General features: G+C 49.7%; 2 protein-coding genes and 1 long non-coding RNA gene across 4 annotated transcripts in view; 2 read left to right on the top strand and 1 right to left on the bottom strand.

The window, feature by feature from the left end:
* Nucleotides 1-8,751, top strand: part of EPN2 (epsin 2) — a 45,140-nt gene extending 36,389 nt beyond the window's left edge. The window contains exons 6-9 of one of the 2 annotated variants that reach the window (XM_054643694.2): nt 298-471; nt 1,959-2,051; nt 2,897-3,112; nt 4,746-8,751. In XM_054643694.2, coding sequence (XP_054499669.1) covers nt 298-471; nt 1,959-2,051; nt 2,897-3,112; nt 4,746-5,065 — 803 coding nt within the window. In that variant the 3' untranslated portion in view covers nt 5,066-8,751. The remainder of the gene's footprint in view (nt 1-297; nt 472-1,958; nt 2,052-2,896; nt 3,113-4,745) is intronic. The other variant, XM_054643695.2, reaches the window with a different exon arrangement.
* A 5,048-nt stretch (nt 8,752-13,799) lies between these two features.
* Nucleotides 13,800-17,905, bottom strand: B9D1 (B9 domain containing 1). Its single transcript, XM_077186958.1, has 7 exons — nt 17,781-17,905; nt 17,180-17,248; nt 16,983-17,094; nt 16,822-16,918; nt 16,361-16,423; nt 15,102-15,169; nt 13,800-14,996 (listed from the first exon to the last, which is right to left on the bottom strand). The coding sequence occupies exons 1-7, from the start codon at nt 17,835-17,837 to the stop codon at nt 14,869-14,871; spliced, it is 594 nt and encodes a 197-aa protein (XP_077043073.1). The 5' UTR covers nt 17,838-17,905; the 3' UTR covers nt 13,800-14,868.
* A 1,670-nt stretch (nt 17,906-19,575) lies between these two features.
* Nucleotides 19,576-20,045, top strand: LOC143695371 (uncharacterized). The gene is made up of 3 exons (XR_013184505.1): nt 19,576-19,622; nt 19,750-19,839; nt 20,033-20,045. It is a non-coding gene; the product is annotated as an uncharacterized LOC143695371 (long non-coding RNA).
* Nucleotides 20,046-20,314: the final 269 nt, after the last annotated feature.

The raw sequence follows: 20,314 nt of genomic DNA, 5'->3' as shown, positions 1-20,314 counted from the left end.
CTCCTGGGAGGGGTCAGTGTCCAAGGAAAGGCTCCTGGGAGGGGTCAGTGTCCAAGGAAAGGCTCCTGGATGGGGTCAGTGTCCAAGGAAAGGGTCCTGGATGGGGTCAGACTCCAAGGAAAGGCTCCTGGATGGGGTCAGTGTCCAAGGAAAGGCTCCTGGATGGGGTCAGTGTCCAAGGAAAGGCTCCTGGATGGGGTCAGTGTCCAAGGAAAGGCTCCTGGATGGGGTCAGACTCCAAGGAAAGCTTTCCAGAGCAGCAGCACTGACTTCTGTTCCTGCTGATTCTTCTTGCAGGTGCCAAACCAGCTGCTTCTGTTGACCCCTGGGCAGCACCAGCAGGATCCACAGCTCAGCCTCTGGCCAAAAATGTGGACCCTTGGGCTCCTGCTCAGCCATCTTCTACTGCAGCAAAATCTTCTGTGGATCCTTGGGGATCAGCACCTGCAAACAAACCTCTCTCTACTTCTGGTGAGCAATATTCTCATCCCATATGCATCTTATTTGAGTAATGAGGAGAAGTCCAAATGGTTTTCTTGCATTGTGTGGTTCAAAGAAGCTGGACAATTGGCAGAATTGGTCTTCAAAATAAAATGGACTTGGAATAACCAGCAGGAAAAAGAAATTTGAATGTAATTATTCAGACTTACAGCTCTGAATTCGAGGTGCTGCTTCCTGCTCTGTCCCTTCTATGTCTCCTCCTGGTATTTGTGGCTGCCTGCTGAGCACTTGGGACTGCTGCTGCTCTTGGGTTTTATCTTTAATTAGGCAAGGACTTAATTTCTGGCAATGAATGATACTCTAATTTCACCTTTCCTCATGATGAATAGCTCTGCAGATGGATGTCTCTGCAGATGTAGATTGACAGGTTGAGCAGCTTGGAGGAGACTTTTAGAGGTGCAAATGAAGGTTTGTTCCTTCAGACTGAGGGTGTGAAACCCTCCCTGAGCCCTGGTAAAGATGTAGAAGGTGCTGCTGTAATTGTCTTTTCATGCTCTGTAACTAATACAACCTTGATGAGTGTTAATACCTGGTATTTTCATATTGGCACCGTGGCTAAAAGCATCCAAAATGCATTTTCTGCTCATCATTCATCCCAGAATACAACAGACAAAGGGATCTGAGTGCTGCAAAAACTTCTCTAAGCAGCTTTTCCTGGGCAAAGGGCAATAACTGGAGCATTGTGAAACGAGCCTTTAGCTATGGTGGCTCTTTGTTCTTGATAAATATTGTTTTTATGTTCAATTTTCACCTTCTCTTGGGTTTTGTCATCTTGTGCTCTTCTTGCTTGAAATGTCCTGAAGGTTAAAAATAAACTAAGAAAACATTTCAGCTAATTAAAAATCCCCACACAAACCTTAAAGCTGTTCAGGAGTGTGATTGCTGATCATTTAGGTGTTGTTTCTGTGCCTCCCAGTCTGAGGTAAGAGTGTGTCCACATTTGGCTGTGGTGATGTTTCATTGATTGCAGGCTCTGGGTGAGTGCTGGTGCTTCAGCTAACGGGGCTTTGCCACCTGCACAACCTCTGCTCTGGCATTCCTCCTCCTTTCCACTTGGGAAGCACAAATGAAATCATCACTGGTGGTGTTTTCCTTGAGGGCTGATTAACACTTGAGAGTTGAGGCTGTAAATCCATTTCTGTTCTCTCCTTCCACAGCAAGATCTGCTTGTCTCTAATGCAGACACTCAATCAACCAAACCCCAGCGTGCTCAGGTGTGCCCTACACTGATCCAAAAGCAAACTGCTCTGATTTAGTTGTTCCATGCTGTCAGAAAGGACAGTTCTGTGACATTCTGCTTCTCCCAGCTCAGAGTAGGAGCACTCCCAGCTGCTGCCCTGGAACCTGTGGTGGCTTCTTGGTGACAGGAACGGGTCAGGAATTGCTTCCAGGAGGATCAGCTGTGTGATGCAACTGAAGATGTGTTAATGACAGGGCTGTCTTGTTGTTTTGAACAGGAAGTACATCTTTTGACCTCTTCAGTAATTTGAATGGTACAGTTAAAGATGATTTTTCTGAATTTGACACACTTCGAACTTCCAAAAAGCCAGGTACGAATCAAATTCTTAGCATGTGGACAGGTTGGGTGACAGTCACGGCAACAAATGTCTCTGTTCTTAAATTTTATTGAACAAAAAAAAATCAGTTTCCACAAAGGAAGTGATGATGCAGCAGTAAAAGCTCCTTGTTCCCATTTTGGCCTGTGCATGAACTCGTGGGGAATGGGCCTTTTGTACTCCATGGAATTGCACCGTGTGACCTTTTGCTGCATTGACCCAGAAATTTGTTGGACTTCCTAATTTCCAGTGTCCAACATGTTTGGAGCAGGGCTTATGCTCAGAGACTCAACCAGAACCATGCTGACTGAATCTCTCAAATGTGTAAATTCCAGCAGGAAGATGAGAAAATACCTTCTCTGAATACTCTGATTTATTTTGCCTCTGGTCAATGGTCAGTAAATCAACACTGCCAGACCCTGTCAGTGCTGTGGTAGCATTGCTCTCAGGATGGTTCTGCCTGAAGCACAGCTGGGCTTTTTGAGGAGCCAGCCCTGGGTGGAATCCAGCTAGGAAGGGCACAGCAGTGGTGTAGGGCCAGGGCACGAGCCAAGGCTTTGGAGTATCTGTTCCTTGGAGCCTGTGAGTCCCACCTGGAGCAGCAAAGCTGTGGGAATTCCAGCAGTAGAGCACTGCAACTCTGACTGTAGCTTCTTCATGCTCTGCTAAAGGACATTGAGCTGCTTGCATGCTGAGAGGGTGTAACAGCCTGAAACACTGAGCCCTGACTAACACTAACCTAGCATAAAGCATCTCTGCTCCCACACCCTTCAGCCTGCTCTCTGCCTGGGCTCTGGGCATTAACCAGGAGTTCTGTTTGTCCCTTTGTGTTGTTGCAGCTGAATCAGGTTCCACTCTGCCCTCCCAGCACAGTGGCACCACGAGTCCTGATCTCTTTGAGTCCCAGCACTCGAGTGGGACATCAGGCAAGCAGAGCACGGCCCGGAAAACCCCGGAGTCCTTCCTGGGCCCCAACGCTGCCCTGGTGAACCTGGACTCTCTGGTGTCCAAGCCACCACAACCTGTTACTTCTCTGAACCCATTCTTGGCACCAGGTTGGTTTCTGCACAATCCTTCACTTTTCTGTTGGAGCTTTCCCTTCCTGCAGGGGAATTCTGCCCAGCTCGGTGCTGGTGGGGTTAAAGATGGGTGGTTTGGGCTTGGTTTTGTTGGATACTCCAGCCAACAGATCATGAGCAAGAGCAGGAGGGTTTCAGAGAGGCATCCTGGGCTCACCCAGCACAGTGACAGTCCCTGAAAACACAGAGTCTCTGCTCTTGGTCTGCAGCTGAGCTTCATTCCAGCAGTTCTCCTCACTCAGAATTATCTGTGTTAGAAAGTTTGGGGTTGTTAAAAATGGCTGAACTTCAGCTGGATTTTGTCAAAACAGGTAAGATTGCCTTGGGAAGGTAACAGGTAGGAGTTTCCTGTGGAAGAAAGGTTGGAATTGCCCTTTTCCTGGAGGTGCAGCAGGCACAGGAGATCTCTGACTGAATTACTCACTGAGTAATTCAGTGAGCTGCTGGTTAGTCTGTGTTAGGCTGCCACAGTGAGCCAGTTTTGATCTGAAAACACATTCTCAGTATATTTTGGAAGAAAAATTGGCTGTTGCAGTTCTCCTGCAAGCTGGGCCTGTTAGAAGTGAGCCCTTGCTTGGAGCAGACTGAAAATGGTGACACCAAACATGTGGCACATGTGTTTTTTAAAAGCTGAATATGCACTGATGTTTTCCTCTGTTGTTCTTAGGGTGAAACTTGGAAATGCTTTTTCAGTATTTATTTTCATCACTCTTCCAATGGAAGAAAAAGTCAATTTATTGAAATCCCTCAGTAGGAAAAAAGCAGAGATTCTGAGCAGCCTTGGCAGTGAGCAGGGAGAGAGAGGAAATCTGTGTATCTGCCCTTCCCGGGTACTACAAAAAGTTTGTGAGGGGTCACTGGGCCATCCAAATAATCCTGGGCTTGTACACTAAAAGGAATTTGCAGGACTGGCAGCAATCCAGGGAACCTCAGAGGCTGGGAAAGTTGTGCTCTGCTTTTTCGAGCACCGCTGCAATTCGGAAACAAGTTGTTTACTTTGGGAATTCTTGTCCCAGCTCAGTGCCAGAAACACAAAAATGGAGGTGGCTGCTGGGAGCTTGGAGCAAGCACACAAATCACAGAGTCCCAGGATGGTTTGGAAGGGACCTTAAAAACCACCCCTGCCAGGGGCTGGGACACCTTTCACTATCCCAGGCCTGGCCTTGGACACTTCAGGGGATCCAGGGCAGCCCCAGCTGCTCTGGGCACCTGTGCCAGGACCTGCCCACCCTCCCAGGGAAGGATTTCTTCCCAATGTCTGATGTGAACTCACTCTCTGCAGTAAAGGAGCACACAGAGCCTGCAAAGCAGCACATAAAACATTAAATCAGTGATGTGGGAGTCGTGGTTAGGGCTTTTGCAGGGAAGCAGATTTGGAGCCTGTGACTCCAGTCAGGGCTGTCCGAGGTGGGAGCTGTGGGTCAGTGAAGGGATGCTGGAGGCAGCACTGGCTGCTTCCAGGGAACACTCTGTGCTCTGCTGGGGCTCAGATGCTGCTCAGGGGGTTTTGGGCATGGGGATGCACACAGGGAGTGTTGTTTGCCAGCAGAGATGACTGCAGCCCCTGGTGGTGACGGCAGTGCCTCACTGTCCCTTCTCTCCCCCGCAGGCGCCGCTACGGCAGCGACTCCAATCAACCCCTTCCAGGTGAACCAGCCTCAGCCTCTGACCCTGAACCAGATGCGAGCGAGCCCCGTGATGGGCAGCAGCCCCTCGTTCAGCACCGTGCCCCCTCTGAGCATGGAGCCAATACCTCTGTCTTCCATGGCCCCCGTGCCCGTGGGCATGGCGCCGCTGCCGGCCATGGGCACCATCCGCATGGGCCAGGGGCTGAGCATTGCAGGATCAATGCCCCAAGCTCTGCACAGTACAGGAATGCCGCCAGCAGCCTCCCAGGCTGCAAATACAACTAACCCTTTCCTCCTATAAAGACCCAATTAAAGGAACTTTTCTTTTCTTAGTGTTTCCAGGCTGAAGTCTTTCCAGCGAAACGAACGTGGCCTGTGTGGACTGAACGGTGTGTGAGAGACTTGGAAGTAGATTTGCAGTTTACAGTTATGATCTTTGAAGAGTTGTCTCTACTTACCAGTTAATCTAAATCTAGTCTTTGCTACAGATGGTACCTTACTTTGGCTTGTTGAGCATCATGTGAAATGTTCAGACTTTTCACCAAAGTTAGATTCTGCCCATTTTTGTTACTTTGTTAATCATTTCAAACACACTTTCTAGGGAGAGAACCTGCCACCGGAAAACTCCCTTGGCTATTTTGTAGATGTCAGATCATGTGCTGGATTCCTGAAGTTACTCTTCCCCTGCATCTGTCACTTCCTCTGCCCGTAAGATAGACCTGAGATTCCGAGTGCTAGTGAATGTTTTGCACATAACTACACACAGTTCTAGACTGTTGGTTCACCCATAGTCCTTACTCTTAGAAGAGACCGACCTGGAGGGCCCAGGGGGGCTTGGTTTTTATGCATTAAACATTGCAAACTCGCACTGCTTTGGTATCTCTGAGGTGTGACTGACAACAGCAAGCTTGTCTCGAAAGGAAAATAACACAAAACCCCAGGCAAAACACCCAAGACCATGCTCGAGTTGTGCTGTCGTGTGCAGTGTTGAATTCCTACACTACTCTAAGGACTCCTGGAACTCTCTGTGAGTGGCTGCACTCGTGCTGAGTGAGTGTCCTGCTCTGTGCTTGTCCAGTACCAGCTTCGTTTGGAAGTTTTTTCATGTGTATTTTGTTTTTATTTGACTTACAATGTGAGTTGAAAGGAAAAAAAAAACGGAAAAAACAAAGAAAAGCAAAAAAGAAAAAAAAAAAGGAGATACAGTGGGACAACTTTGAATTCAGTTTCACCGGGGCAAGCTTTAAAACTAATTCAGGCTTAACCTTGCTATATGCAGTTACTCTTGTATACTTTTGCACATATTTTGTTTAGTACAGTTTCATATTTTGAGTTTGCAGAGTTACCTAATAGTCCTTTTTTTGCTAATTTTTATAATGTGGTTCTTATTTAACTGTCTGGTTTTGATAGATTTATCAAGTCTGGCTGAAAAATTAAGATATTGGCAAATGTCATTTTTATGGTTTTAATGCCCTCTTATTTATGGTTTTCGCTCTTTGTTTCTGTAAAGAGAGTTTAAAAGGGAAGATTAACACTAAAATATTTACTTTTAAATGAAGTATTCATAATGCAAATCAAAAACAAATCCTCGTGACTAATTATTTTTAGATGAATTGAATTTGAGCATAACATGATTTAAGACTACATTAAAAAGAAAAAACACTAAAGTCGCCTTTCCCTTGATTTGTTCCCATTTCCCAATCCCCAGACTGGACAGACTTTTAGCCTTGATGAAGATCCCAAGAGAGGCTGTTTGGTTTTATTTTCCTTGTAAAACTTGTGGAGCTGTTAAAGATCCTGATGTGCAAACAGAACTTGTTTGATTTTAGCCACTGATTTTTCCTGTTGGAAGGTGCACTCCGTTGGATGACTGCTTCCATGGCCAGCCTCCCTTGGGAGCTGAGTTATCCCTTTTAGATGGATTTCCATGTCTGGACTCCTCACCACACTCAGGAGTTCTGCTGGAGCTCCAGCCTCTCCCAAAAATCCACGGAAAGGGAATTTTCCTGCCTGCAGGGCACCTCTGAACGGACTTGGTGGCCTTTCCTTAATTTAAGAGGGGGAAAACAGAATTTGCCAGAGTTGTGTTGAGGTGGAACAATTCCCTGTGGGGCTGGAGAGGGGCTGGATCCCATGGAGGGAGTGGATCCCATGGAGGGAGTGGATCCCATGGAGGGAGTGGATCCCATGGAGGGAGTGGATCCCCTGGAAGGAGTGGATCCCATGGAGGGACTGGGATCCACCTCCCAATGGGAAGGGGAGGCTGAGGGATGATCAGATTTAGGGACACAGCCCCAGACTGGAGCTGTGCAGGCCAGGGGAGCTGTGGCAGTGGCAGGAATGCTCAGTGTGTGGATGTTCTGTGCAGATGTGGGATCCTCTGGATCCTCTGGAATTGCCAAGGAGCATTCCCAATCCTTGTTTTTATAGAGGAGGGAAGAGCTTTGCTGTCCACACCCAGCCTGTCTTTAAAAACAAAACCAAACCCCATTCGTGTTGCCTTTCAGAGCAAAGCAAAAGACTTTTTCTGTTGTTGTTGAGGCTGTTGAGAAGAGTAGGGCAGGAAGGGTGTGATTCTTGCAGATGGGGGGGAAGGTGCTTTTTTCCAGCTGATCTGTGACAAGATTCCTCCTGGGTTCTTTTCCCAGTTGCATTTGACCGGCTCTGGAATCGAGGTCACTCGGGGTTTGTCCCTTTGTCCCCCGAACTGCAGAGGGATGGGGCATTGTCTGTCCAGCCAAGAGTCCTGGCCACGTTCTTGGGAACTTTTTAGAGGCAAGATGAGGTTGATAAGAAATATTTAAAGTGCTGCAATAATCTGCAGTTGGAGCTGTCACTGTAAATTTGCTCTGGGAGGGAGCCCTGGCTTAATGAAGCTGTTGAATGGCAAATCGTTGTCACTGCCCCCAGAACTTTATCCCTTTTATATGAAATAGAGACACTGATGGCACAACAAACCCCAGGGAGGCTCCCTGAGGAGCCACAGCCCAAATCCTGCTGCTGGAAATCCTTAGGCTGAGACTAACCAAGGCCAGAGCCCAGCCTGGCACGGGGCTTGTGGCAGGAGCTGAGTTTAGGAGGAGAAGGAGCTGGTTTGGTCAATGTTCCTGGGCTGGGCTGTCCCCAGGGCTGACACAGGGGGGCCACTGTCCTGGCTGGGGATGCTCTGAATGGTCCAGCTCACTTTGTGATGATCTTCCTCATCTCCAGGATAATCCTCCCTCCCTCCTGGCCCTCCCACATTCCTGGAGGGTGTTTGTGTGTCCCCTCTGCCCCAGTTCTCCATTTTCCCCTCTTCTCCTTCTTTCTCTCACTTTGCAAATATTCAAAGTGCTTTTTTTTCTTTTGTGATTTTTAAAATGTTAGCAGCCCAAAATAGCCTTACTGGTCAAATTGACCAAAGAGAAAAGTGTTAAATATCTTGTTAAAAAAAATATAAATTAACACACACTCCTTGGCATAATTTCCCCCTAAATAAGCTCAGTTATTTATTCAGTTTTATGCTCTAGAGAAGCTCAGCTCTGTGGAGGGGGCAGGGAAGGGAAGCCCTGGTGGGTTGTGGTGTTTTCAGTTTTTGGGAATCCCATAGCCAGGACAGCTCTTGTTCCTCTTGTGCCCCTTTGCTGTTCCAGCTCGAGGTGTGCTCTGTGCCTGAACATTGCACAGGTGGGGAGAAAGAAGAAATTTCCTTTTCCCAGCAGAATCTCACACAACTCTTCCTCTCCAAGTGTTCCAATATTTCCCAAACTGCTCATAACCCCGGGAGCCAGCTGCTTTTTCTGGATTTGTGCTGACTATTGCCATTATTTACTGTATAAATAATTTATCATTTGTACTATTGTATCATAATGTCTGTATCTTTGTGTCATTTTTTTTTCTCCCCCCCCAGCAATGTCACAGATGTGATATTTAAACGATGCCATCAGAACAGTGGAAAGACGAGGGGTTTGGAGGTGACTGGTCAGAATTAAAATTGTATTGCTTCTATTCCAGCTGTGTTGCTTTTTCCAAGCTTCTCCATGGTGTTTGTTCTCCCATTCCCACCCAGGCCCTGCTTGGTGGAGGTTTGCAGGAGGCTGCTGGGTTTGGGGTGAGCTGATGGAAGGTTTGTGGCAGGAGGATGGAGGGTGCTGTGGATTCCTTGGGTGCATCCAGCCCTTTGCCCAGGACAGGCTGCTCTGGCTGGGAGAGAAGAGGGTTTCTATGGCTCAGCTGAGACCTTACTGACTCAATAAAAATGGAGATTTGTTGTGTTGCAGGTGACTGAATTCCTTCTTTCAACCCTGGAGCAGCCCCGTGGAGGGAGCAGTGCCTCTCTGGAGGCTCTGGATTTGTGGATTCCAGGCAGGAATGTGGGGAAGGTGCCTGTGGAAGGAGGGCTGGGGAGCTGGGACAGCACCTGGGGAGTCCTCACTTCCCACTTGTGTAGCTCAGCCTGGGCTCTGTGCATGGATCACGAGGCTGCTTCCAGCCTGGAGGAGATCCAGGCCTCTAATCCCGGCTGCTTTAATTGCAGGGCACTTCATTAGCAGGCACCAGCAGGAGCTGCCTCTGCAGAGCCCCTCCAGGTGCCCTGCTTCGTTTGCAGCCAATCAGGCTGATCACTAATCAATGGTCACTAATTAATGCTGGAGATGGGACTGTGGGAAAGGCAGCTTTGGGGAGAAAAGTCTCTGCTTTGGTTTCAGCTGGGGGAAGCTGCTGCCCCAGAAATGTTCCAGTGTCCCTGGAGGAGCTGGGGCTGCCCTGGAGTGTCCAGGGCCAGGCTGGGCAGGGCCTGGAGCCACCTGGGACAGTGGAAGGTGCTGGGGTTGGAACTGGATGGGCTTTAAGGTCCAAACCATCCTGGGACTCTGATTCTACTCCTGCCTCTTGGAATTGCACATTTTCAGCTAAATCTGCTTGCTGTGGAAGATGTGGGGACTCTGATCTCCTCCAGAGGAGCTGGATTCTGATGGGTTCTGGTGAATTCTGGTGGATTCTGATGGGTTCTGATGGGTTCTGCTGGGTTCTGCTGGCAGTGTGAGCCAGGGGAGCCTGAGCTGCCCCAGCCTGTGGTCAGCAGAGCTGTGCCTGTGGTTGAGCTTTCTGCTGACCTTGCAGAGCTGCTCCCCCATCCCACATTTCCTCTTCCTCTTCCTCTCCAGAGGAGTGAGGAGGATTTGCCTGCTCTGCAGAGGAAGATAAGGATTTATCTTTTGGCTTCCCCTCGCCCACACTGCTTTAAGATTTTGCTGAGGTTTGTGTTGCCTCTTTGTGCTGGGCTGAGGGTGCAGCTCTGCCCTTTCTGCTGCTTTCATGGAGCTGTGGGAAAAGGGCTGGGCCCATCTCGTGCTCTGCCTTTGGCACTCTGCAACACCCTGCAAGCTGCGTTTCAAGGAACCAGTGGGATTTATGAACCCCTCATGTTCAAAACTCCCAAACCCTCCTCCCAATCCCACCCATCCATCCCCATCCCTCCTGGAATTCTCCACAGCACTGCAGCTGAACCACCTCGAGTAATGCCTGCCATGGAAAATAATCAGACACCTTTGTGTCCTTCTTCTCCTAGAACCTGTGAAATCCAGCTCTGCCTTCTTCCTAAAGGGTTTTTTGTGGCCATGGAATGAAATTCATGGATTTTCCAAGCTCCAGGGAGCCAGCTCTGCTGTGCTGTAGCAGCCCTGGAGTCCGTGGGCTGCCTGGGGTTGTGTTGGGTGATGGTGGAGGAGGTTTTTTTTCTGCTTTTTTAATATCTTCATCAGCAAGTCTGGCACTAAATGGAGTGATGATATTCTCTGAGGTGAATTTGGGTACTTAAATATCCTGGCCTGAATAGGGAGCCAAAAATAGACACCTTCAGCAGTTCCATGTGTCTGCTGCTCTTCCCTCTGAAGGACAAGGCTGGATCCCTCAGATCCTGCTGGGAATGCAGCTCCTGTTGTTCCCTCCCTCCCTCCCGGGGGCCCAGCCCTGCTTTCCATGCCCCAGGGATGGGTTCTGAGGGATTTGTGCTGTGCTGTGCTCCCAGCCCCGGTGGGGCTGCCCTGGAGGCCACTGGCAGCTCTGGAGTTGGGTGGGAGCTGCAGGTTTGGGAGATTTTGTTTCCAAAAGCGGAGGTGGCTCCTGGGTTTACAAATACCCACGAGTGTCTTAGGGTTGGGGTTGAGCTCCCCCACGTTTGCCTCCCAGAGGACTCAGCTGATGGAAAAAGCCCTCAGGGATCCCCTGTGCACCCCAAGGGTGATGTTGGGAGGGGACAGGGTGGGATTGGGGTGGCCTTTGCCCAGCTCTGCTGGGGGTTGTGTGGCCTGGAGAACATCCCAAACTGGAGCTGGTGGCTGCTCCAGATGTGCTGCTGAGGTGTGCCTGGACCGGGGCTGGCTGCTGGGGGGCTCAGGGACACCCTGGAGATGTCCTGGGTGGATTCTCCAGGGCCACCAGCCCCTCCAGGTGCTGCCAGCCCAGGGTTGGGGTTCCTGCTGTTCCCCAGGTCTGGGTGTCCCCAGGATGGGGAAAGCCCCACGCTGTGGGTGCCAGCCTGGCTGTGCCACTGCTCCCACCCCAGCTGTCCTGTCCTGTGAGCCCCCAGATCTGTGTCCAGCACAGATCCAGGGCCTTTATCCCCCTGCATCTCCAGTGGCACAAATGGGAGAAAACACTACAAACATGTCCAGAATTGGAGCTAAATCCCCAATTCTCTCCAATCAGGCTGCTCTGTGCTTGAGTGTTTGATTTTTTCCTATTCTTTTTTTTTGTTTTCCTTTGGAGCATTTCACAGATCTCCTGCTCCCAGCCTGACACTGCTGCTGGGGAGAAGCTGCTGTCAGCTTGAATCCATCTCATTTTTAGATGGAGATCATTCCCAGCTGCCACAGAGCTGCTGGTGTAAAGCAGCCTGGCAGCCTCTTGTGGATGCTCAGATCCCTGGCTCAGCCCCCTCCCCGTGGAGCGGCCCCGGGAGGTGTTTGCTCCCTGCTCTGGGGACAAGGGGCAGTGCCAGGGCAGCCAGCACGGAGCCACTTCCATGGAGGAACGGGAAAAACTCGGAATTCTTCATTCAGCCTCGGAGTTAATCGTTATTCATCACTTTCAGCGCTTTCCTGAAGGTTGGGAGCAGCCACGAGAGGGCAGGAGCTGCTGCTGCTGTTCGGTAGGAAAGGCGGTAAATGCCAATTCCTAAGGATTGCCCGAATGATTCCCCTTTTCCTGGAGGGTTCGATCCCCAAGCTGCTGTTCAGCCCTCGTCCTTGGCTGTCTCCCTCCCTGGGGAACAGCAGGAAAACTCCCATGGAGCGAATCCAAAGCCTCTCCAGGCCAGGAGAGCTGCAGAGACCCCAAACTTCTCCCAGGCTCCCTGGTTTGTGATGGCCTTGGAGCCCCTCCTGTGCCAGGACTCGTTCTCCAAGAAGATTTTTATCTTTTTTCTTTTTTCCCTGCCCATCTGGAATTCAGAGGATAATGACCAATTTCACTGTCTGGCAGGGATTTCAGGGGAGGGAAGCAGAGCTCCAGCTGAGAGCCTTGTGCTGCTGTTGTGGGGTTGGGAATTTCAGTGCAGGTTTGAAGAGAAGGGAGAATGATTAACCAGGAAAGGAGCAGGCTGTTCCAGCTGGGTGAGCCTCTGCTGCTGGCTTTTACTGGGATTTGGCTGCTCTTAAAGCACTGCTGCTTCCAGGGTTTAACTTCCATGAACCATTAGGGATCCTAAATCCCTTCCTTGGCACCGCTCCCTGCTCACGGTGTCGTGTCCATTTTTATTCACAATTTTTATTTTATTGCCACACCTGAGGGGCAAAGATTTCAACCAGGAAATGATGAAAGCAGCAGCAGGGCCATTTCTGGGAGAAGTTTCTGAGGGATATCAACGGCATTGGGCTTGGGAAACTCCAAACATCAGCCCCTGGGTGATGCCCTGAGGGGAAACACTCACAGGAAACTTGCCCAGCCCTAGGGGAAGGTAAGTGAAGCTCTTAGATGTGTTCAAGCCATTGAGGAGCCCAAAACCACCCCAAAATCCAGCTAAACCCAGAGAAAATAGGCAAAAAGCCCTAAGAATGCAGGTAGCAGTGTGGGATCTGCTTAGAGAGCTGCTTAAACGCCTCAAAGATCTTGAATCCTGTCTTAGGGAGTTCAGGATTTTTGCTCCTCATTGTTTTGAACTTCCCCTCAGCTGTCAGGAGGAAGCTGGCTCAGGTCTGGTTGGTGCCACTGGGGTGAAACAGCCAAGAGTTCCTTTGGAACAGGAGGAATTCAGGGCTTTGGAGCAGCAGGGCGAGGAGCTGGCTGTGAATAAAGCCCAGGTTTGGGCTGTGCCAGGCTCCTGTGCAGCCTTGCTGCAGTTGGAATGTGGGCAGGAACTGTGCTCCAGGGAAAACTGGCCCTTGGGCAGCAGCAGGAGGTTCAGTGTTTGCCTCCCAAGCCTTTCAAACTCTGATATTTATCCTGCTTCCCAAACTGCTGAAAAGGAAACAAAATTCCTCGAGTCTCCTCTGAGCCAACAGGAAATGCTTCTGAAGTTGGATTCCAACATGACTCAGTTCAGAGATTACAAATGACCAAAACAACTCCACTGCAAGTGTGGAGTCAACAAAAACATGGCAGGAGATGAAAAATTATCCCTAAAAACGTTTGGAAAGTATTTCTGTGTTATATAAAAGGTGCTGCTGCCCCCAGCCATGTTCTAGTGGCTACCTGATGATCTCAGAAATTAAATTTATTCCATCCCACTGTGGATCAGAACAATCTCTGCCCAGGTGTTTTGTTGAGCTGTGTCCTGGAGGATTTGTGGCTCATCCCTGTGTGTTTTTCCTGGGATTTCTACACTTGGAATTCCCTTTTAGGGAGATGGTGTCGTTCTCCTGGGATTTGCAGTCAAACACAAGAGGTTACATGCCCAAAACTAAATAGGAAAATGACTCAGCAATTAGTCACTGCATTGAAACACTTTTTTTTTCTCTTCTACCTTTAAGTTTAGCAGAGCTCAGATGATTTAGGGCTTAAAAACATGCTGGCAAAAACAAAGAAACCCCTTTATCAGCAGAAAAACAAATGAATCCATTGATACAACAGAGTTTATTTATTCAGCCTAAAAAAGCTTAGAATGGGTTGCATTTCACAGGACCATTTTTGGAAGGTGCAATAATTTCAATTCCTCTTTTGCCAAAAAAAAAAAAAAATATCACTGAAGAGAAACTGGGTTTGCAAAGTTTTAACTGCAGGGAAACTGCTACAGCTCTAAACTTTCCATGTCATTAATTCTATAAGAAGGTGTACAAAAGGCTGCTATAAAAATATTTTGTTACAGGCCTTACTCTGAGACAGCTTGACCCCTAAAAACACTGACTAAAATACAATAATCATCAATAAAACACTGCATGTTAACCAATAATGTCGATTTCCACAAACACTTCAGCCTGGCTGACAGGATCAGGCTTGGCTGTTATCCCAGATCCTCCCGGGCTGGTGCTTTTTGGAGTGACTGAGTTGGAGCAGCTCCTCCTTTCCCTCAGAAGGGCTTTGGGGGGCTCAGGAGCTGTGCAGGGGCCCAGGGGATTTGGGGGGGTTCAGAGGCTGTGCAGCCCCTGTGCTGCCTAAGGGGGTTTGGGGAGGTTCAGAGACCCTGCAGCCCATGGGGCTCTGGGGGGCTCAGAGGCCCTGCAGCCCCTGGGATTTGAGGGTCTCAGGAGCCCTGCAGCCCCTGGGGTTTGGGGATCTCAGAGACCCTGCAGCCCCTGGGGTTTGGGGATTTGGGGGGCACAGAAGCCCTGCAGCTCCTGGGGGTCTCAGAGACCCTGCAGCCCCTGGGGTTTGGGGGGCTCAGAAGCCCTGCAGCCCCTGGGGTTTGGGGCCCTCAAAGACCCTGCAGCCCCTGGGGTTTGGGGGGCTCAGAGACCCTGCAGCCCCTGGGGTTTGGGGCTCTCAAAAGCCCTGCAGCCCCTGGGGATCTGGGGGCTCAGAAGCCCTGCAGCCGCTGGGGTTTGGGGCCCTCAGAAGCCCTGCAGCCCCTGGGGTTTGGGGGGCTCAGAGACCCTGCAGCCCCTGGGGTTTGGGGCCCTCAGAAGCCCTGCAGCCCCTGGGGTTTGGGGGGATCAGAGACCCTGCAGCCCCTGGGGTTTGGGGCCCTCAGAAGCCCTGCAGCCCCTGGGGCCCGGTGGTCTGGCCCTGGCCCACGTCGTAGCCCAGCTTGTGCAGGTCTTTGGTGATCACGTTGAAGGAAATGGTGACAAAGCCCTGGGATCGCACCCTGGTCACTGCACAGAGGGGAGGGGATGGCATTAATTAAAGATTAATTAAAGATTAATTAAAGGGATTCAAGGGGAGCTCTTTGTCAGCAGGCAGGAGCTGCCAGGACTCACCTTCCCGTCCCTCTCCCTGCGCCACCACTTTGGGGTCGGTGAATTCCGGGCGCCTCCCTGTGAACCAGCTTGGAGAAAAATACAAATTAATGAAAACAAACCACAAAATATTGAATACAAAATTCAAATTAATGAAAACAAACCACAAAATATTGAATACAAAATTCAAATTAATGAATACCAAACACAAAATATTGAATGCAAATTAATGAATACAAAATTCAAATTAATGAATACAAAATACAAATTAATGAATACAAAATAATGAATACGGGATTCAAAATTCAAATAATGAATACAAAAACAAAATAATGAATACAGAAAACAAATCATTGAATTCAAAATACAAAATTATGAATTCAAAATACAAATTAATGAATACAAAATTATGAATACAAAAAACCAAAATTATGAATACAAAATACAAATTATTGAATTCGAAATACTAATAATTGAATATAAAATACTAATCATTGAATACAAAAGACAAAATTATTGAATTCAAAACACGAATTATTGAATACAAAGTAATTAATTTAAAATACAAATTGAATACAAAATACAAAATTATGAATGCAAAATACAAAATTATGAATGCAAAATACAAAATAATGAATTGGGTGGCTGAGATTGATCCAGGCTATGAGATGGATGTCACTGAGACTGCCTAGAGGGTTTTGAAATCTGATTCTCTTTATTGATCTAATTCAATCAAAGGTAAGTTTTGCCTAAAGGAAAAAAAATGCAACTGGTTTCATACAGATTTTGTTAAATCCAGGTTTTTTTCTGGGCTAGAAGAATCTTTCTGTGGCAAAGATATTGTTGAAAAATTCTTCTTGAGTTTCTTAAAAAAAAATTGGATTGGGAATTGTTTTTTCATGGGTTTGCTCTTCCTGTGGCTGTCCTTCCAGAACAGCACCAAGAAGATTCAGGCAGTAATTTAGTGCAGGTAGCAGGTAATTAATATGTCTGTTATATTATATATTAATATGTTATAGTACTATATACTAATATATATTATATTAATATGTTGATATTACTGTAATATATTAATATAAATAATATTGTTGTTAATAAGTTTATGAAAGCTTTTCAGAAGACCCAGACACCTGAAAATGTGATTTTTACCCACAGAACACAAAGCTGGTTATGGCACAGAGCAGTGACACCTCTGCACCACTGAGTAGCTGCAAATGCCTTTGTGGCTGAGAACAGGAGAGAAATTCATTCATTAATGAATGAAAGTCATTAATTATTACCTTGTGAGCTGCTGCAGCCTCGAGGTGGACTCTGGGACAAACATGGCAATGGTTCTTTTGTGCCTGAAACCAAGAGGAGAGCCCAGAACCTCAGGAATGAATAAAAAGCAGCATTTTTATATTTATGAAGGCACAGAATTCCTGACAAACCAGGAACTTTCCCTTCACACAGAAAGGGTTTGTTTGCACAGGAACTATAGATTTTCCTCCATTCCATCCTCCAATAAATGAGAATTTATTGTGTGAGGAGCTGACCTTCATATCTGGCCTTTTTACAGGCCAGTTTGAGCTTTACAGGATTACCAAAACTTATTTAATGATGAAAGAATTCTGCTAGAAAATCTCTGTGAACTGACAGGGCACGATGAGGAGATTTTTGGGAGTTTTTTTTTTTGTTTCAGGAACAGCAGAATAACCAGACCAGGATGTGTCTGAGCCCTGCAGGTCGGGCTGGCACTCACCTGCCTGGCACGAAGGGCACGTGCACAGCTCCATAACCCCTGACCACATCGTGGCCAAAGAAGTCAGGCCCGTAGACACTGAGCACAATCTGCGGCCCTGCAAGGAAATGGGGGTGAGGGGGGAGCTTTGGCACCAGGGCCAGACCCCCCCCAGCACTCACAGCCAAAGGGGTTGGTGCTCTTGAAGGTGATGTCGATGGGGAAGTTCCAGACCAGCGTGGTGGGCGAGACGCTGCTCTTGGAGGCGATCTGCGAGATTCCCTCCTCCAGGCCCTGCAGGGAGCAGGGGGTGAGTCTGGGGTCGGGCTGAGCCCGGGGGTGGGGACAGGGGGACACGGGGTGGGGACAGGGGCGGTACCGCCGTGGGGACCCAGTCCTGGCCGTAGACAAAGGAGAACTTGCAGTAGAGGTCATCGAATCCCGGGAACTGCGGGAGAGAGAGAGAGAGAGAGGGGGAGGGATTACTGGGAATTCCCTGGGAATTTCTGGGGGTGAGGATCTGCCCGAGTCAGGATGCTGAGGGCAGCCTGTGCCAGCGAGACTGGGACAGACGGGATGGGTTTGGGGATTGAGGCTGGGATGGGTTTGGGGGATGAGGCTGGGATGAGTTTGGGAAGGGTTAAGACAGGGATGGGTTAAGGGGGATGAAGCTAGGCAGGGTTATGGGGGCGCTGAAGGTGTGCAGGGTTGGGCGGGATGAGGATGGGTTGGGTTTGGGGGTGCTGAGGGTGTGCAGGGTTGGGCGGGATGAGGATGGGTTGGGTTTGGGGGTGCTGAGGGTGTGCAGGGTTGGGTGGGATGAGGATGGGTTGGGTTTGGGGCTGAGGCCGGCCAGGATGGGGGGCTCAGATTCTCATCCCGCGCGGGCGGCCGCAGCACCGAGACCGGGCCAGGGCGATCCCCCCATCCCTCGGCGCTGTCCCGGTGTGTTTCCCGCAGTGTCCCCGGCTCTCCCGCACCTCCCCGCTCTCGATCTCGCCGCTCACGGCCAGCAGGAACACGCTGGGCGCCGCCATGGCGGGCGCGCCGGTTGCCGTGGCGACGGACGGGGCGGCGCAGCGGCCAAACTTCCTCGGCACCGGGCTTCGCTTCTCTTCGCGGGGCTCCCGATCCGCAAAGTCGCCCTAAAATCACCCAAAAATCGTCCCCAAATCGCCCCAAAACGCGGCCACCCCACCTCCGGAACCCCTGGCACCCCCGGCATGGGTGTACCCAGGCGGATCCTACCCGCTCCCCTCAGCCGCTGAGCCCGCCCGGCGCTGCCCCGTTATTCTCGCACCGCCACGTGTCCAGAACTTTATTTATCATTATTATAATTTAATCTCAGCCTGAAGCAACCCCAACCGAGGATTCGGCCTGCCCAGGGGCTGGGCACGACCCCAAAGCTGCCGGACTTCAGGGACAGCGCTTTGAGGGATGCACAGGGCGGGGGTTTGGGGTGTTTGAAGCCGGACGGGATCCCAGGACGGGCTGGGATGATCCAGCTCGGGATATTCCCGATCCTACAATTCCATGTGTGGAGGCCATGGCCACTAGATGATGCTGCCGGGCAAGGGCCAGAGCAGTTGATGTTGGCAGGGAGAATGTGGGAAATGGTGGATTTTGTGCTCTCTGGAGGCTCAGCCCCAGCGGTGAGGAGAGGGGCCCGCGGTGCCCTCAGCAGGGCGGGTGTTGACCATGGCGAGCGGGAGAAATGCCCTGACACCGCTGGGTGTGGATGGGGGCGGGAAAAGGAGGGAACAGCACGGTGCTGGGTTAATTATCCCGCTCTAATTAAAAAAGGAAAGGGGGAGTTGAGTGTGTAAATAAGGATGGATGTGCTGGGGCTTTTTAAGAGCTGCACCCGCTGGGATCTGCTGAGGGTGACTTGTTCTGATGGTGGCCCAGTGACAGTTCTGGCCCAGTGACATGGTGCTGGCCCTGAAGAATTAATTTGTATTGGAACTCGTTATCATTGGTGAGATTTCTTTTGGTTAATGAGCAAAATGAATTAATGAGCCAGTCAGAATGAATTGACAAAGAGGCGGGGAGGGGAGAGGGTGAGGAAGACCCGGGGAGATGGTGCCCAGAGGGACAGCTGGATTTGATAGGGACATAAGGAATAAAAGCAGGGCAAAGAGGGGAGGGTAAACAAGCTCCTTCTCCTGCTGGCCTGGTGCTGTGACAGTTCTGGACTGGTGACACGGTGCTGGCCCATCGGGACCGTGGTTGTGCCAGGGAATTTGCTGCCCACACACCAGGTCAGGGCCATGGAGGCTGCCCAGCCTGGCTGTGGTTCATCCTTCTCCTCCTTTCCACATCCTAGGCTGCCTTCCCCTCTCCCTGTGGAATTTTGGGGTATTCATTGCTGCCAGACTCTCTGGGGAAGTGTGGGAGGAGTGGAGGGAGCCCTTCCACATTTCAGTAGACGTGTTCTCTGTCAGTACCTATTTCAACTTAGTTTTTCAGGCCAAACAAATTTGGCCAAGAGAAGAATGGGACAGGGAAGCAGGAGGGATGGGAGGGAATGCCTGAAATGTTATCCTTTCTCCACAGCCCTTCAGAAATGCTTCAGGGAAAAGAATTCATTTGAACTGAAAATTATCAAGGATGGGGGGGAAGTAGAGCTGTTCTGGAGCAGCTGTCTGGAGCAGCTAGTGAGGCAGTTTAATTAACACTGCACTTGGCTACCAGCTACCTTGGAGCCAATTTCAGGACATTTTTGTTGCCTGGCAGGTGATATACAGCTGCTGGAGGAGTTCTCCCAGCAATAGGAGACCTTCCCCATGGCAGAGAGACGGCAGGGGGGTTATTCAGCAGCCGTGAGTCATCTGTACCTGCATCTGGAAGGACTCTGTCCCCTCCCAGCCATAGCAAGACTTTTTATTCCTCCCTTCTTTGCATGCCAGCCTTGTTTTAATTAGCTGTATTTTTAATCTTTGTGAGCAGAGTGAAATCCCAAGCAAGGAAGTGGTTTTATCCTGCTGGAAAACTTAATTAATGCTCCATCAGAGAGTTTGATTTCCAAGCATGATGAAGGTTTGTGTGTGGTGGTGACCCCGTGGGTGTTATTTAGCAATGCTGCTGTTTCTCCTGGCTGTTTAAAACATTCTCCTCTTCTCCAGAACTGTGATTTTCACAGGAATCCTCCCTAGGGTGTTTGGAGCCACAGTCATCCTCCCAGGGAGGAAGGACAAGGTCCTGCTAATCACTGACTTGTCACCTTTTCCAGGTTGGATCCCAGCTCCTGGAGAGCCATTCCCAGAGTCCCTGCAGCACTGACCTCTGTGCTGGAGGCACGAAGTGGAACAGCTGAGGGAATTATGTTTGCTTCATTCCCAGCAAGAGCCAAGGGCTGGAGAAATGAAACAAAAAAAATCCAAACTGCTGGGAGCTCTGGCACTGGGAGCTCCTGAATCCAGCCCAGGCACTGTGACCTGCCCAGGCTGCCTGGCTCTGGGTCCAGGAGCTCCCAGGGAGGCTGGAGAGTTGTGCTGAGCCCTTTCCCTGGGTT

The sequence above is a fragment of the Agelaius phoeniceus genome, chromosome 16 (assembly GCF_051311805.1).
Source record: "Agelaius phoeniceus isolate bAgePho1 chromosome 16, bAgePho1.hap1, whole genome shotgun sequence".
Lineage (NCBI taxonomy): Eukaryota > Metazoa > Chordata > Aves > Passeriformes > Icteridae > Agelaius > Agelaius phoeniceus.
The sequence above is the reverse complement of the archived record's forward strand: the minus strand, read 5'-3'. Positions and strand labels throughout refer to the sequence as shown.

Bases quoted from the DNA above. Each gene is read 5' to 3' on its own strand.
- B9D1 (XM_077186958.1), bottom strand. From the start codon at position 17,837: ATGGCGGCGCCCAGCGTGTTCCTGCTGGCCGTGAGCGGCGAGATCGAG. The intron at 17,249-17,780 runs GTGCGGGAGAGC...TCTCTCCCGCAG, and splicing joins GCGAGATCGAGAGCGGGGAG to TTCCCGGGATTCGATGACCT. The intron at 16,919-16,982 runs GTGAGTGCTGGG...ATTTCCTTGCAG, and splicing joins GAGCACCAACCCCTTTGGCT to GGCCGCAGATTGTGCTCAGT.